Source organism: Eulemur rufifrons, chromosome 7, assembly GCF_041146395.1.
Source record: "Eulemur rufifrons isolate Redbay chromosome 7, OSU_ERuf_1, whole genome shotgun sequence".
NCBI classification, from domain to species: domain Eukaryota; kingdom Metazoa; phylum Chordata; class Mammalia; order Primates; family Lemuridae; genus Eulemur; species Eulemur rufifrons.
In genome coordinates, this window is record NC_090989.1 from 124,474,382 (window position 1) to 124,492,403 (window position 18,022).

The window sequence follows — 18,022 nt, forward strand, 5'->3', positions numbered from 1 at the left end:
CCTTTGATGTATTTTACTTGTCACTGAGTATCTAGTGCTGTTTGATGCCTGAACATTGGTTTGGGTGATTGAACATTGGAACAGGCTCCATGGGAGACTGGTCGATAACCATTTTGGTTCTTTTAGATCTAGATTTGCCTAGAGGTTATGGTTGCCTCTGAGTGTCTCTTCCAGGAGAGTGATTCAGTTTCCTATATTCTTGGAGACTTGATTTGATGTGACTTGAATTTTTGAAGAGCTTTTTCTTTGGGTTTTCTTTTAACCTTGGCTTGTACATCAGATGTGTTTTATATTTTAGAAAGTAATTTATGTAAAATTCGATTCTGAGTGACATTTTTTGTTGTTTCTCCTGAGTTAAGTAACCCTTATGAAAAAGATTTTGGCATGCAATAAAAATTATCCCAATCTAATTTATATTTCTTTAGGCTTGGATATTTTGACTCTTTGTATTTATTTCTCCCATACCAATCCTGTATATTAATTTAAAAGCCTCCATCCTGAAATTTGCTTTTCTTTATAAGTCATTAGTTACCTCATGGAGCCACTCTAGCCCCTTGTCCCTTCTTCTCACCTTGCGCTAAAGTGTTGGTTTTGCCACTGCCATGGGTACAAGGGAGTGGGAAGGAGTGGTTTCCATAGCTTTTCTGTTAATACTTTCTGCTTCTTCCTGTTCTTCTCCGAAGCCCTCAAACTGCTGCTGCTCCCTCAGTGCCGGCTCTCTCTACTGGGTGCCATGATAAAATCACTAAAACTCACTGACTCATATTCCTCTGAAATGTCTGTGCTTAGCATATTCATTTGTCTGTCATTTATCCCCTCATTCATCTGATTCCAAAAGGGGAACAAATATTCCTTTGTTTTATGTTGTTTTTGGTGATAATGACTTTAGAAGACTTGTAATGTTAGGACTGTGCCATCAGAAACAAATAAACAAAAAACCAACTGACAGGGACATTACAAGTCTTGACATTAAGAAGACTTGACAGTATTGACTCTTCCAGTCCATAAACTTGGTACACTCATGCATTGCTTAACAACAGGGATATGTTCTGAGAAATGCATTGTTAGAGGATTTCATTGCTGTGCAAACATCATAAAATGTATTTACACAAACCTACCTGGTACAGTTTACTATGAACCTAGGCTATATGATATAGCCTATTGCTCCTAGGCTACAAACCTGTATGGCATGTTGCTATACTGAATACTGTAGGCAGTTGTAACACAATGATAAATATTTGTGTATCTAAACATATCTAAGCATAGAAAAGATACAATAAAAATATAATATAAAAGATAGAAAATGGTGCACCTGTGTAGGGCCATTCCATTATATTCTTATGGGACCACCATGGTATATGCTTTCTGTCATTGACAGAATGCTTGTTCTGTGTTTTCCTTTCTTGTCATGTCCTTGTCAGATGTGGTTTGTTTTTGTTTTTGTTTTTGTTTTTTCTGATGGTACAGTCCTAAGATTACTTTTTAAATTGAGAAACAGTTCACTATCATAAAATTCATTCTTTTAAAGTATACAATTCATTGATTTTTAGTACATTCACAAAGTTTTGCAACCATATCACTACTGTTAAATTCCAGAACATTTTCATCACCACAAAAAGAAACCCTGTATCTATGAGCAGTCATTCCTTTTCCCTTCCCTCCAGCTGTAGGCAACCACTAATCTACTTTCTGTCTCTATGAATTTGCTTAAGCTGGACATTTCATATAAATGGAATCACACAGTATGTGCCCTTTTGTGTCTGGCTTCTTTCACTGGTCTTAATGTTTTCAAGGTTCCACATATTGTAGTATGTATCAGTACTTCATTCATTTTTATGGCCCTTACTATGGCCGTCCCTTTTGTGGACTAAAACATAGACTAACAAAATTGTCTATGTAAAGTGAATTTTAGGAGGGATGAACATAAACCAAGAATTGTGGGTGAACACGGGGAAAAAATTTAGTCAAGGATCCCTCTATGATTCTTGTACTTTAACGCAATTTTATTTTGCTTTTTAGCTTTCTACGTTTTTAGGGTTGGTTTGTATCATACTGTGCCTTGAGAATTGTGAATGTTACTTTAAACTCTAGTGGGATTCCAGATTGAGGCCCCAGGGGAACAGCCATTGTGTTAAATGAATGTTTTTTTATTCTTTTGCATAATAATAAGGTACTAGAGGATTCTGTGGATGGTTGGAAAGGGGAAAATGCAGAACTGCCACTTTTACCTTAATATTTAAGTTGCACATTGAATTAATTATTTAAATTAATTATTTAGTATTTGTCAGTTTCCAGTGTGCCAAGTATCTTAGGTGGATTAACACATTAAAATTTCACTATAGGCTGGGCGCGGTGGCTCACGCCTGTAATCCTAGCACTCTGGGAGGCCGAGGTGGGCAGATCGTTTGAGCTCAGGAGTTTGAGACCAGCCTGAGCAAGAGCGAGACCCCATCTCTACTAAAAATAGAAAGAAATTATATGGACAGCTAAAAATATATATAGAAAAAAAAAATTAGCTGGGCATGGTGGTGCATGCCTGTAGTCCCAACTACTTGGGAGGCTGAGACAAGCAGGATCCCTTGAGCTCAGGAGTTTGAGGTTGCTGTGAGCTAGGCTGATGCCACGGCACTCACTCTAGCCTGGGCAACAAAGTGAGACTGTCTCAAAAAAAAAAAAGAAAAAAAAAAATTTCACTATAATTTTATAAGATGGGTGATAGTAATTATCCTCATTACATAGATAAATAGAGGTACCAAGAAAATGGGTAACTTGGCCAATGTCACACAGATAGTAAGTAATAGGGTTGGAATTTGAACCTAGGTAGTCTGACTCCAGCCATTATCCTAGAACAGTACTGGGTGTATTGCTTAAATTTGCAATTCAGCCAGCATTCCTATCAATTCCTGAGTTGTGTAAAACATTTTAAATATCATAGAGTGCCTTCACATACTCATTAAATATAAATTTCTCCTTTTGCATTCTCTTTCAGTTTTAAATTGGGTAGTTTGACCTTTTAGTTAGTCATTCTGAGGCCTGTTGTTATTGCTTGTGAGAGTAACCTAAAATATATGGTTTTATTTGGATTTAGGGAATGACAGAAGAAGAGGAAGACAAACTTCTGGCACTGAAAGACTTCATGATGAAATCTAATAAAGCAAAGGCCAATATAGTGGACCAGAGCCATCTTCATGATAGTAGTCAGAAAGGTGTTATTGACTTGGCAGCCTTAGGCATAACTGGGAGACAAGTTGATCTTGTTAAAACCAAACAAGAACCAGATGACAAACGGGGTTAGTACATTTGTTTGTCTGTGTGTTTAGCTTATTAGTTATTTCATAAGGCTGTTTTTTAGCTAATTAATAATAAAAAGCCCCATTTCTCAAATACAGAACTTTCAAATATAGTAGTGACTCCATTACTTAGGAGGAAGATTTTGGGGAGGAGAAGTGGGGAAGTGAACTAACAATTAAGAGATTAAGTAACCTGCCAAAATCACAGCTCTGTTTGTGACAAACCACGGCTTAATTCCAAAGGCTTATAATAAAATCATGTTTCCACTGTGGAGGTATATAATTGAAGATGGAATTCTGTTTTTCTAATCCTTAAATCACCAATCTAAAGGCAATAGTCTATATAGAAAGAGAGAAAGGTTTGTGGTTTATTATTAGTACATAATACCTAATGAATTTAAAAGTGGTTTTCCTACTAATAATGAAATACAAAAGAGTAGAGACTAGAGAAGCCTTAACCATTTGCAGTCTTGATATTTAGAAACGTTAGCTCTTGTGACACTGACATTGATTGTATGAGGTTTTTATATGTACCCCTTTTGTAGATATATTCACTGCAAAGTACATGCCTTTAAAAATTCCTCTGTTACAGCATCAGATTTTTGAGGGCAGTTAATTAATTATATTTAAAATAAGCCTCTAATTGCCAAATTTGGGATAAGATATTTGTAACATAATTTTTAATGGTTTACATCCATAAATATAAAGTATTCATACAAATTAATAAGAAAAAAGCAAGCACCCCAAAAGAAAAAGGGTATTTGAACATACGACTGATAGAAAAAGAGAAATGCATATATATGAAAAGTCAAATAATAAATGCAAATTAAAACACTGAGAGATGCCATTTTATTCCTATATGATTAGCAGAGACTGATGATACCTGGTGTTGGCAAGGCTACAAGGAAATAGTCATTTTCATACACTGTCAGTGAGATTATAAATTGAACATATTCTTCTTAGAAGGCAGTTTGACATTAGTCACTATAATTTAAAATGTCCTTACTGTTTGACTCACTGTTTTCAGTTCTGGAAATTAATCCTAAGAAGCAGTGACAGCCATGTGAAGAAATGTATGTAAAAATGTTCTCAGTGGAAAAAAAGGAAATAATCTAAAGGTTCATTAATAGAGGAGTGGTTATGTAAATGTTCAAAGTATTTAGTTAAATACGGGGAAAAAGCAAGTCTTGAAATAGTACTTATTTTTCAAGATAATAGTATATTATTAAAATATAGTCTATGAGGTTTATGAAGTTGGAGAACTATGCATCAGGCTATTAGAATTATGGGAACAATTCATGCTATATTTTGGTAGTGCTGGAACTTTGTGTTACTTATATTTTTTTTGTAATTGGACAAAGATAAAAATAAAGACTTTCTTATCTGTCTGTATAGTAAGGAGGTAGCTATATCCCAATTGATTATTTAATTTCTTCTGTTTTGTTTTGGGTTTTTTTTTTTTCCTTTTTGTTGTTGTTTTGTTTCCAAAGTAATTGATCCTGGAAATGGAGAGGTCATATTTAGCAATGTGGTCAGTGACATTTGAGGTTTTTATTGTCACTTCTTTAGATAAAGTGGTTACTTGATATTGAGCTAGCCTCAGGAAACCAGAATTCAATTAGGTCTAATTATTAACACCATTGAAAGCACATCTGTTCCATCTGCCATAGAGATGAAGTGAGACTTAATGAGTTGATATATAAATATGAATAAATTGGAAATCTTAAGGAACAAATAGGATGTGAAGTCCATTGCTTCCCCGCCACTGCCCCAAAGGCCAGAAAAGCACATACTGATTTTAAAGGCTACCTTCAGACTAACTATTCTGAATGTATTTTCATAGCCAGAAAACATGTAAAACAAGATTCAAATGTAAATGAAGAATGGAAAAGCATGTTTGGGTCACTGGAGCCACCAAACATCCCACAAGCCCTACCTAAAGGGAGTGACCAAGAAGCAATTCAGACCGGGAAGCCTCCTCGTTCTGAGTCTTCTGCTGGCATTTGTGTCCCTTTGTCAACTTCTCCGCAGGTACTATTACCTAGGCAGTAGTCCTTTTCGTGTCTTTGAATCCCATTGTGCTGTTTTGGATGTTTAAAGATTGTGCACTATAATGGATAAATCAATGTGGTGACTTGTCCTTTAGGGAGGACATATTTCTTTCTAAGACACGTTTATCTTTAATTTTATAGCCAAGGGGAAATCTAGTTATTAAAAATACCAAAAAGGTCTCATTTTAGAGTACTTGCCAATAAAAGTGATCTGAAATTGTGGATTGAAGACATTATTATGAACTGTGATTATAATTGGGCTATAGTGGACCTTTTAAATCTTTTTAATTCCTCCTCCAATATAATATAGTTATATTTGTAAAATAGCAAAAACGCTTCTGGGAAGATGTCCCGAGTTTGCTATGTATGATAAATGCATGATGATTTTGACAAACCGAGAGAGTCCCCAACTTACAGTGATTTGACTTAATGATTTTTTGTACTTTTATGTGGTGTGAAAGCGATACGCATTCAGTGGCAACTGTGCTTTTCTACATATAATCATCTTGTTTTTCACTTTTAGTACAGTATTCAATAAACTATGTGAGATACTCAACACTTCATTGTAAAATAGGCTTTGTGTTAGATGATTTTGCCTAATTGTAGGCTAACGTAAGTGTTTTGTGTATATTTAAGGTAGGCTAGGCTAAGCTGTGATATTTGGTAGATTAGGTGTATTAAGTGCATGTTCTACTTATGATATTTTCAGCTTATGATGGGTTTATTGGGATATAACCCATTGTAAGTCAGGGAGCATCTGTATTTGAAATTAGTTTGAAATGTAAGGTAACTCTTCCCTAGCCAATCATATCTTAAATGAAAATATTAATTGAACCAGACTGATGAAATTGAAATTCCATTTCTTCTTTTCATTTAAATTAATGAGAATTTTTGTTTAATATTGTTTTTATGCTGATAAATTTCTTATCTAAATGTAGAGGTTAGAGTTTTAGCATTTGTGGTTAAACTTTATTTTGACTAGGTTTTCCTTGAGAAAATGTCATTTATTTAAATAGATTTTAAAAATGGTACATTAATATGGACAAAAAGCTGATATAATGCACAGATAGAACATGGGTATATTTTTGTCTTCAAGTTAACTTTGCTTATGACATGAAGACCTATAATTCTATTTGTTTTGCAGGTTTCAGAAGTGATGAATGTCCAGAATAAAAAGCCAGTAATACAGGTTTTAAGTAGTACAATTTTACCATCTACTTACCAGATTCGGATCACAACTTGTAAAACTGAACTTCAGCAGCTTATACAACAAAAGCGGGAGCAGTGCAATGCTGAGAGGATAGCTAAGCAAATGATGGAAAATGCTGAATGGGAGAGCAAACCACCACCACCTGGTACAAGTTCTACTGATAGGTAGTTGTAGTCCAACTAGGTGCCTGAGACTAGAATCTAAGGGAGGAAACTGATATTTAATTACCAGACAAAGGAAGTAAGAAAAAACCTGTCGTTTGGGAAACCCAGAGCAAGAAGTATTGTCATAAGTGAGAAATCTTAAGTCATTATTTGTGGAGTTTGGATCTTTTTAGTTCTGGGGGCAACTTGCTGTGTCATATTTAGGCTGGTTACTTAATAATTTAGTCTTGTCTGTGCTTCATTTTTCCCATTTATAGTACTAGGTCTTACGTGCCTAGTAACATGCCACTTTCTCATTGAATGTCAGGCTTCTTGGAGTAAACTCTTGCTTTTAATTTCTGGACAGTTTAACATGCATCTATTAATATTTCGTAAGAAAAAGGTAGAAAATTTAGAAAATAATGAATATTTTAAAAAAGAAAACAGCATCACCTATAATCCCACCACTTAATGATTATCAACATTAAGATTTTTGGGGATATGGTTCTATATTCTGAGGAGATTTAAAAGAAATTTAGAAATACTTGATGAAAATGTGGCTCAGCTATTTTGACAGACTTGCCCAGTGTAATGTGGCAGAGCTAGTCTTTGATATTAGATTTGTAGATTTCTAAAAAAAAAAAAAAAAGTTGTATGAGTTTCTGTACTTACGTTTTAATAACAAATTTAACTTAAACTCTCTGAGAAGAAATTCATAGTGTGCTTATGTGTAGACATTTAAAAGTCATATGAATTCCTGTGGGCCTCTGATGTGGACTCGGAAAGATGCTGGTTAATATTGTTAAGTGGCAAGTGGCATCTCTAGTCACTTAAGTTTTCTTACTAAAATAAATATCCTGGATTGTTTAAGCTGTTTTTGTGGTATAAGTCAGTATTATTTACTGGCCCTGCTTTAAATAAAGAAAAAAGTTGACCACAAACTATCTATTTTATGATAGAATCTATCTTTATAAGTGACATTTTATACTTAGTGGAGTTACACGTTTTATTTAGTAAATCACAGAAAAGATGTCAAATTTTGTGGTTCAAGAAATGTGCAATGACTGTTGGACTCTCGCTTTTTTTTCTTTTCATACTTGAGTGGTTGTGTGAAATTGATTTTCTCTAGAGGGAAATGTTCAACCTAGCTGGTAGATTATCTAGACTTCTTGACAGAGTGGTTTTGATGACTTTCAAATTCAGCATTTTGTCCTTAAAAAGCACATTCAGCTGTTGTTCCCACACATGAACTAGAGATCCAAGGGGAAATGTTTTGTTTTTTGTCTTAGAGTAAGCCAGATTTGGCAGTAGTCTTGGTTTCATTATTGTTTCTAAGTAAAAAGAAATCATTTCTAAAATGGCATTGTTATCACTTTATTAGGCACAATGCTTACTCCTAATACAATATGAGTTTCAGCATAGCTGCCTGTTTTATTTTAAAGTCGAATAATATTAAATATAATGAAATGTTACATTAGTATAATACAAAAAAATTTATTCATCAGACACTGAAGACAGTTATGCACAGGGTTCTATGCTAGGTATTGTGAATGATTCAGAATGCATAAGATATGGTTTCTGGCCTCAAGGAATGTATAATTTATTATAGGAAATTAATACACAAGAATATACATAACAGAACATAGAAGGTTATATATCATAAAGTACTGGACAGAACATGAACATTCTGGGGTTGTAATTTATAATACCGTTTTTACTAACATGTTTATATCACAGAATAAATGATTGTAGGTAGGGAGGCAATTGACCAACATTTGCATGTTTACTGTGAGCTAGGAACAGTCTTACACTCTTTTTTACGTCTTGCTTATCCATATAGTTACCCTTTGGATTAAGTAATATACTCCTCATTTTACATTTGGAAATGAAACTCAAAGAATTTAAATAAATAGCCCAAGGTTACACATTTATGGTATGGTGGAACTGGGTCTTTGAGACTGTCATGTTCCCTCACACTAGGGTAATCGTTACCTCATGCTGCTGAGTCAGCAGTCATGGTTTTTAGGGGTAGCAAGTGACTGGTTTGCCTTGTCAGATACTGGAGAAGGGGCCCAGGTGCAGTCTTTCTGAAGCTATTTGAGCAAGACTTGATTGCTATCTTGATGTCTTAATAAATGTGTCTTGGTCTAGTAGACCACTCTGTATTAGCTAGCTATTGATACCTTTTAATTATTTAGTCCTTAATAATTGTTCTCAAGGTGGTTGTTGGTGATTGTAACTTGGGGATGAGTGAGAGATAAATTACAATTTAAGATACACTCGTTTGCTTTACCTTAGGGTGGCGTCCTAAAGGGCTATTGGTTGCACATCTTCATGAGCACAAATCTGCCGTGAATCGAATTAGAGTCTCTGATGAACACTCACTTTTTGCAACATGTTCAAACGATGGCACAGTGAAAATCTGGAACAGCCAAAAGATGGAGGGGAAAACGACCACCACCAGGTAACATATGCTCAGGACTGGATCAGTTCATTCATTCAAATCAACAAATACTTACTATTGAGTTCTTACTCTGTAACAGGCACTTGTTTTGGGTGGCAGGGATATAGCAATGATAATTGGACAAAAATCCCTCTTCTGTGGAGCCTACCTTCTCATGGAAAGTGAGAGATGATAAAAGTACAAATAAGTGAAACATTGTGTTAGATGGAAAAAAAACATTATGGAGAAAAATACAGCAGGAAAGAGGAGCAGGGAATACAGTAAGGGTAGAGTAGAATTTTAAATATTAATGAACTGTCCACAGAATGCCTCACAGAGCAAATGACAGTTGAGGAAAGAATTGAAAAAAGTGAGGGAAAGAGCCATGTGGTTGTTTTGTGGAGGAGCATTTCCAGGCAGAGAAAACAGGAATTTCAAAGGCCCTGAGGAAGAAACATGTTTGGCATGTTTGAGGAACAGCAGAAAGGTCTGTGTGGCTGGAGCAGTGTGAGCAAGAGGGAAGGGTAAGGGATCAGATTGGATTGGGCCTTTTATAGGCTATTGTAAAGGACTTTGTGAGTGAGATGGGGAGCCTTTGGAGAGTTAAGCAGAGGAGAGACATGATCTGAATTAGATGAAAACAGAATTACTCTGGCTATTGTATTGAAAACAGACTGAAGAGGAGCAGAGCAGAAGCAGTTAGGAGACTAGTACTGTAATTCAGGTAAGAGATGGTGGCTTGGGCCAGGGTTGTAGCAGGGAGGTAGTGGGAAATGATTAGATTCTGGATGTTTTGGTGGCAGAGCCAGACTTGTTGAATGGATTAGATGGACTACGAGCAAGAGAAAAGTCAATGATGGAATGACTAGCTATGTAAGGAAAACAAATACTGTACCATTGCCCCATTGCTTTAGACAAGAAAGAGATAATTTATGACTTGAAATCCCTAAAACTTTAAATATACATGGTGTGATTTTGATAAATATTATTATAAGTATTCTAGATTTATAGTTATATACCTACTTAATTTTCAGTCGGTCTGCCACGCCCTTTTCTCTCTCTCTATACACACATACACATACCCCCGCCCCATTCTATCATATTCTTATTTGTTCTTTGCCTAGTTTGGTCTGAAGAGAAGCCTACTAGAAATCAAAATTGAATCTCATCTACATAGAAATTAGAAGCTTTATACATTGCTGGTGGGAATGTAAAATAATGTAGCAACTTTAAAGAACAGTTTGGCAGTTTTTCAAAATGGTAAAGAGTTACCATATGACCCCATAATTCTCATAAGTATACACCCAAAACAACTGAAAACATGTTCACGGAAAAATCTGTACACAAATGTTCATAGCAGCATTATTTGTAATAGCCAAGAAGTGGAAACCACAGTGTCCATCACTTGATAAACAGATAATAAACAAAATGTGGTGAATCCATACCATGGAAAATTATTTAGCCATAAAAAGGAATGAAGTACTGCTACATTCTACAACATGGATAAACCTTGAAAGCATTATGCTAAGTGAAAGAAGACAGAGTCAAATCATACCAATCATATGTATGGTATGATTCCATTTATATTAAATGTTCAGAAAAGGCAAATCCAGAGAGACAAAAAGTAGATTAGTAGTTGCCAGGAGCTGGGGGAAGAAGCACTGGGGAGTGACAGCTAATGGGTACACGGCTTCTTTTTGGTATGATGAAAATTTTCTGGAATTAAATAATGATGATGGTTACAAAATTTGGTAACTAAATTATAAATCCCTTTAGAAAGGTGAATTCTGTGGTATTTGAATTTTATCTCAATGTTAAAAGAGAGGGTGTGAGAGAACACAAGTGTATGTGAGAGGCAAAGCATGCTGGCATTCTCATCTCTGCCCTTGCCTTTTCCCTGACTCTCACCACTCATCTGCAATACTGACTAGGCCCCTGTAGGCATTGCATTTGAGACATATGTCCACACAAAGACTTATGCACAAATGTTTATAGCAGCCTTATTCATAATAGCCAAAAAGTGGAAATAACCCAAATGTTTATCAACTGATGAGTGGATAAGCAAAATGTGGTATAATCCGTACAATGGAATAATATTCAGCTATAAAAAGAAATGAAGTATTGCATGCTACAATGTGGATAAACCTTGGCAACAGTGTTCTATGTGAAGGAAGCCAAGTACAAAAGGCCACATAATGTATGACTGCGTTTATATGAAATGTCCAGAATAGGGAAATTCATAGAAAACAAAGTCAATTAGATGTTGCCAGGGGCTAGGAGAGGGAAAGAGGGGAATGAAAGCTAATGGTTATGAGGACAGTTTATTTTTGGGTTTCTTAAGAATGATGAAAATGATCTGGAATTAGATGGCAGCAATCTATACAGAATTCTGTTGATATACTAAAAATCACTGATTTATATGAAAGGTATATGATAATTGTCTCAGTTAAGCTGTTATTAAGAAAAAGTGAACTAAGAGAGGTGATTGGTAAAAAATATATAAAAGATTCCATATTTATTAAAAACAAATATGAATATGTTATATATAGAAAGACATATAACAAAATGTTAATAGTGTTTCTGGGTGGTATTATAAATGTTTTACTATTCTATGTTTTCTGTATTTTAATAATTTTTGTACATTAATATGTATTAACTTTTATAATGAAATAAATTACAAAAGATACGTTGATAAATTTGGTGATTAGGGGCTTTTGACCTTTTAAAGTTGTGGCTTCTTAGAAGGGTAGAGATGCTACCTATGTGGAGGGTAGTGATGGAGGGAGTTGGGAGACCCCTGTGTAGATTATATACTCAAGAAGTTTGGCAGTAAATTTAGAGGAGGATAGAAAAGACAGCTCGAGAGGTCAGCATGTGTGTGGGAGAGACTATTATAAAATTTTGCATTTGTGAATGTTAATTTGTGATTTATATATTATTTGATCTTTACTGTGGCATAGTTAGGTAAGTAGGACAATCCTTGTTTTGTAGATGAGTAAACTGAGGCGTAGAGCAGGTTAATAGCTTGACAAGACCATACAGGTAGTTGGTTGTAGAACTCTTTGATTCCAAACTCTTTGTGCTTTTCCTGCTCTGCCAGGCTGTGTGTAATGAATTATAGAATAACCGAAGCATGTAAGAGTAAGGGTTTAAGGTCTTCCAAGAGTTCAAAGAGAATTGGATCAGGACTACAAGTATGGCATTTCTGATTAGAAAAGAGGAGGAACAGTCTTTCTACAGTGAGAGAGAGACGTGTGTGAAGATGGCCATTTGAAAATATCAGAAGAAAAGGTGATTTTGTACTAGTGTTTTTGAAGGGGGATTCTTAATTTTGTTATGAGATCAGGGAGATAAAATGGACCTCAGAGTAGTAATTTTGTTTGCTCATAGTCATGTGGATATTGAATATTAGCAACAAGATTATTTCAGAAATAAAGTCTTATATTTCCTTTTGTTCAGATCGATTCTTACATATAGCCGAATTGGAGGACGAGTCAAGACGCTCACATTCTGCCAAGGCTCCCACTATTTAGCCATAGCGTCTGATAATGGTGCTGTCCAGCTTCTTGGAATTGAGGCTTCTAAGCTGCCCAAGTCTCCTAAAATCCATCCTCTACAAAGCAGGTATCTTTCTTTTGTCCTTTTTAAAACTTTGCATTTAGTTTAGTGTACTATGGTAACTTAACTGTTGCTCCCACCCTGCAATGTAGTTTGGATCAACTGAGGGCCTCTTACATTGTACTTCTTTTTTAAGCCCATGAAATAAATAAAACTGCTTCCAATTTAAAGCTTACATGTGGTTAGTCTCAGAAAATGATGTCTATGTATCTTATTTTCTGCCAGCTAGTCAAAAGGTCAGGAGGGCAACTTTGAACTTGTAGCTCTTCCTAGTCTGGAATTTATCTGAATAACCTAATTATCAGTTACATCTTCTGTTTCAGCTGCTAAAAGCACAACTCTGTCTGGCTGCTGACTTTGAGAATGTGAAGTGTTCTTCATTAAATAAAACTCAAACATTATTAACATTCTGTCGCTTAGCATTAAAATCTCTGAAGTTGATGGGAACAGAGAGAGAAGAGCTTTTAGGCAGATGATTTGCTTATCATTTTAAAATAATAGTGAATGGTTTTATTTAAGAGTTTTTTTCACTTTTTATACATTGTGGTTGCTTATAGGTTAAACCACATACAAAGTAAGATATTTAAAAAGTGAAATAGTTTTTGACCAGAATGTGTTACATACCTAGTATCTTAAAGACAAAGAAGATATATTATGCTAAGAATCCACAGTCTAGTGGAGAAATAGACAAGTGAACAATTTCAATACAGTGTGGTAACATGCCAGTTGTTAAATGAATAGCAAAAGCCTTCTTGAAAGGGAGAAGGAAGACAGCATGTGAGACCAGACGTGAGTTAGCAGCTGAAGCAGGGCGGTTGAGAACAGCATGCCGGCAGAGGTGGACCCCAAAGAAGGCAGAATGAGGAGACTTTTAGTTTAGTGGGTAAGTCATGGCCACTGGGTAGTGTAAGGCAGAAATGGATGTTTGTTGGGTTACCTAGGATTTTTTGTTTTTGTTGTTTTGTATTTAAAAATATGTGTTATTTTCAACACATTCACTAAACAGATTTGAGCAGCTTTTTGTCCAGGGCATACTATATATGACCTTCAACTAACAATGAATACCTGCTAAAATCTGTTTCAGCAGAGGAAGACTATATAGTTATATATCTATTGAGTTTCATTAAATTAACTATTGGGACAGTGTACTGTGTGATGACTGAGCGAGCCTACAGGCCACACAGACAGACATGCACATTCAGTGGATGGTTATCTCTCAGCCAATAGCACTTTTCACTGTGAATGTTATTGTCTTTAAGCAAATGTTAACTACCTAAATTGGGAGAAATGTGCCAGGATGTTTAGATTTCACTCTGCCTGACAGTTGTGTGCTCCAAAGAAACCTTGCCATAAGTTTTTTGTATGTTTGATTCAGTCATATCAACTGTTGTCATGGCTCTTAATAATTGGAATTTGTGGAAGGGGTTATTTCACATTTTATTTGGCACTTAGATTTTTCATCATCCCTCTATGGGGAAATACAGTCAGAATTAGAATGTTTGTAAAAATGATTATTTATCTAAGGAGTCAGCAAACTACAGCCTGCAGTATGATCCATAAAATAAGAATGATATTTGCATTTTTAAAGGGTTGTAAAAAAATGAAGAATATGTAGCAAAGACATACTTGACTCATAAAGCCTAAAATATTTATTATCTGATTCTATATAGAAAGTGTTTGCTGACCTCTGATCTAGGAGATAAAACTAAGACAGTCTATGTGAAAGCATATGTCCTAATCAAGGAGGCTGGTCAGTGTGTTTTATGATTTTCTTTTTAGTTTTAAAAATGTCTCAGCTTGAACAAAAACTACACTTATACAGTGGACTAGTACTCTCCAATGTAAAGAAATGAAGTCATGCAACAACATTGATGAATCATAAATGCATTTTGCTAATGAAAGATGTTAGACCCAAAAGGATATATATTACGTGTTTCCAATTATATGACATTCTGGAAAACATAAAGTTATAGGGAGAAAAACAGATCAGTGGTTACCACAGGCTGAGGGTATGGGTAAAGGTTGAATGCAAACAGGCTGCACAAGATAATTTTTGGTGTATGGAATGGTTTTGTGTGATTCTGTAGTAGAAGATACATCGGTTTTGTCATAGCCCATTTAACTGTATACCACAGCTGTGAATTTTACCATAGGTAAATTAAGAAAAAAATCAGCCAGGATATAGGGGAAAGTTGGAATGCAATCTGTGACAAAATGAATCTGTTTTACACGTGAATTGCATAATCATATTGAAGGGCATGGAGAATAAAGGAGCCAACCTAAGCAACTTTGGAAAACAGTGTTTTAATTGGATACTGCAAGGCTAATGACAAAAGGAGCTGAATTCAAGTACTATATTCTTGTTGGTTGTTTTTCTTAGGGATTAAACAATTACAGTTTAACAATTGCAGGCAGTTGAACAATTTTGAAACTATTTGTATACTAGGGTTGAACAAATAAGTAAATACATGATAGATAGAGCCAGGTTTCTCACTGTTGGAGAAAAGTTATAAATAAGAAAGGGGAAAAGGCTAGAATGAACTCTGGTGCTGGATAGGAGTTAGAGATTATCAGTATGGACTCATATATGTATATGCATATGTATATGCATATGTATAAGCATACATATATACACACACCTACAAATAAATTGATACAGAAATATAGATACATCTGCATGCATGAAGTAGTAGTTGTATACATAATATATATCTTAGCTCTGGCCACTGAGAGGAACTGGAATCTGGGACACTGCCATAGTAATGAGTACTTCGTGCCTAGATCTTTGTTTCTAAATACCATTCTCCAGTAAAAGGAACTAGTACTCTTAGGAGAACTGGTTGATTCCAGGGGTGGGGCAGGGAAAACAAAACATTTGCCTGGGGCATCTTGTGGTGCCAAAAATTAGAAAATATTAAAAAATAAATCCATTGAAAGGGCACAGGAGCCAACTTGAAAGAGCTTCTAGTGATCAAAGTTGGAACAACTTGAGCAACAAAATAAATAATGACAGTATTTGATTGTAACTCAGAGTAAATATCTGTAGAGTCCATACTAATATAAATTAGTAAATTAATGGGGAATAAGTGACAACTTACAGAAGAATTCTAATCAGTCAATGTAGAAGGAATGAGGGAAACAAAGTCACCATTACATCACTCCAGGTGTGCTTCATCAAACAGATGCTAAAATTAGCAAAAATTAAAGCAGAACAGGATTTTTGCATCGTTTCAAAGTATTCCACCAAATATTGAGTAATTATTAAGGGAAGAAAAATAAGTGGAGAATCATAACAGACACCACCTTACTCAAATGATTGAGGTTAATACCACCAGTAATACAAGTTCAGCATTTCTAATCTGAAAATCCAAAATCTGAAACCTTTTGAGTGCTGACATGACGCCACAAGTGGAATATAACACACCTGACCTTATGCATTGGGTTGTAACCAAAACACAGGAAAAAATTTGTTTCATGCACAGTATTAAAAATATTGGACAAAATTACCTTCAGGCTATGTGTATAAGGTGTATATGAAACATAAATGAATTTCATGTTTAGACTTGGGTCCTACTCCCCAGGTATCTCATTATGTATGTGCAAATATTCCATAATCTGAAAAAAATCCAAAATTTGAAACACTTCTGGTTCCCAGCATTTCAGATAAGGGATCCTCAACCTGTACATACCAATATCAGGTTCTCCCTCAAATGATACAGTGAGAACGGCATATCTCTTCCACGGTATCCTTCTCAATAAGGCATAGCCTCAGTGTAATAATGAGAAAACATCAGACAAACTGAAATTGAGGGACATTCTCCAAAATAACTAACCAATAATCTTCGAAAATATCAAGGTCATGAAAGACAATGAGAGACTGAGGAACTGTGACAGATTGTAAGAAACTTAAGGAGACATGACAACTTAATGCCATGTGGTGTCCTGGATTGGATCCTGGAACAGTAAAAGCTTGCTAGTGGGAAAACTGTTAAAATCAGAATATGTTCTTTATTGTAATTACTAGTGTTATATCAAGGTTAATTTGTTAGTTTTGATAAATGTTCTATGATTATAGAAGATGTTAACATGAGGGGAAGCTGAGTGAAGTGTATATAGGGAACTGTGTACTATTTTTTGCAATTCTTCTGTAAATCTAGAATTATTTTTTAAAAAAGTCGCGGCTATCATTGTCTTGATGGAGTCCCATAGTTTTTATTTCTTGACCATGGATAGGATATAAATTCATCTTAAGTGAAGACTAGTGCTATGTTTTACAGTGACTGGAAGTGTCTTTGCCTTTTGCTTTGTGTATTTCTCTAGAATTCTAGATCAGAAGGAGGACGGCTGTGTCGTAGACATGCATCACTTCAACTCTGGGGCACAGTCTGTTCTTGCCTATGCCACTGTGAATGGCTCTCTAGTTGGCTGGGACCTCAGGTCTTCAAGCAATGCGTGGACTTTAAAGCATGACTTAAAGTCGGGTCTCATCACTTCCTTTGCTGTGGACATCCATCAGTGCTGGCTCTGCATTGGTAAGCTGACTTTCAAGTCGTTGTATGGGTTTTGAGTGCCACTAATGTCTGCAGTTGCCATGTTGTGAAAGCTGTTTTCTCCTTTTTCTTCGTTGGTAATTTTTTCCCATTTTTAAAAATATTATGTTATGATCACTTGAAATTTAGGGTGAAATCACTTGAAAGGGTGAAATCAGTATCCCAAGGTGCATAAAACATTTTCCTCTTTGTCCTTGTTCTAAAATTAGCCTCTTCATTTTATAATTATTATAGTGATCAGATTTGCTGGCATTCTCTTATTCTGCCAGGGAAGCAGCAGGTTTGATTCAAGGCAAACACCATTTGTGTTTGGGCAGACACAGTTTTTTACATACAGTAACTTCAGGCAAGTTACTTAACTCCTCTGAGTTTCAGTGTCCTCATCTTCAAGGGCTGCTTTGAAGATTTAATGAGGTAAAAGCATCTGTCACAGTGCCTGGTATTGGGAGAAGACCTAAACAACTGTTTTCTACTTTATTATCTCTTAACCCCCTTTTCCTCAGAGACGGAAGTTGTACCAAGTGATCTTGCTTGCTTCTTTGCTGGTTTTTTTTAATTGATTTTTTAAAGTGTTTAATTTGATGAGTTCTGAAAAATATATATTTAATACAATAGTGTGACCTTCACCACAATTAGAATAAGAACATTTTCTTCACCTCCAAAAATTTTCTCATGCCCTATTGCATTTGGTGCCCTCGTCACAGTCCCTAATAAGCC

The 18,022-nt window shown here is 35.3% G+C and overlaps 1 protein-coding gene across 2 annotated transcripts in view; it reads left to right on the forward strand.

Moving 5' to 3' along the window:
• Nucleotides 1-18,022, forward strand: part of PIK3R4 (phosphoinositide-3-kinase regulatory subunit 4) — a 64,217-nt gene that overhangs the window by 37,502 nt on the left and 8,693 nt on the right. For both annotated transcript variants that reach the window (XM_069473253.1, XM_069473254.1), the window contains 6 exons: nucleotides 3,089-3,290; nucleotides 5,134-5,321; nucleotides 6,486-6,696; nucleotides 8,993-9,158; nucleotides 12,597-12,761; nucleotides 17,076-17,287. In XM_069473253.1, coding sequence (XP_069329354.1) covers nucleotides 3,089-3,290; nucleotides 5,134-5,321; nucleotides 6,486-6,696; nucleotides 8,993-9,158; nucleotides 12,597-12,761; nucleotides 17,076-17,287 — 1,144 coding nt within the window. The remainder of the gene's footprint in view (nucleotides 1-3,088; nucleotides 3,291-5,133; nucleotides 5,322-6,485; nucleotides 6,697-8,992; nucleotides 9,159-12,596; nucleotides 12,762-17,075; nucleotides 17,288-18,022) is intronic.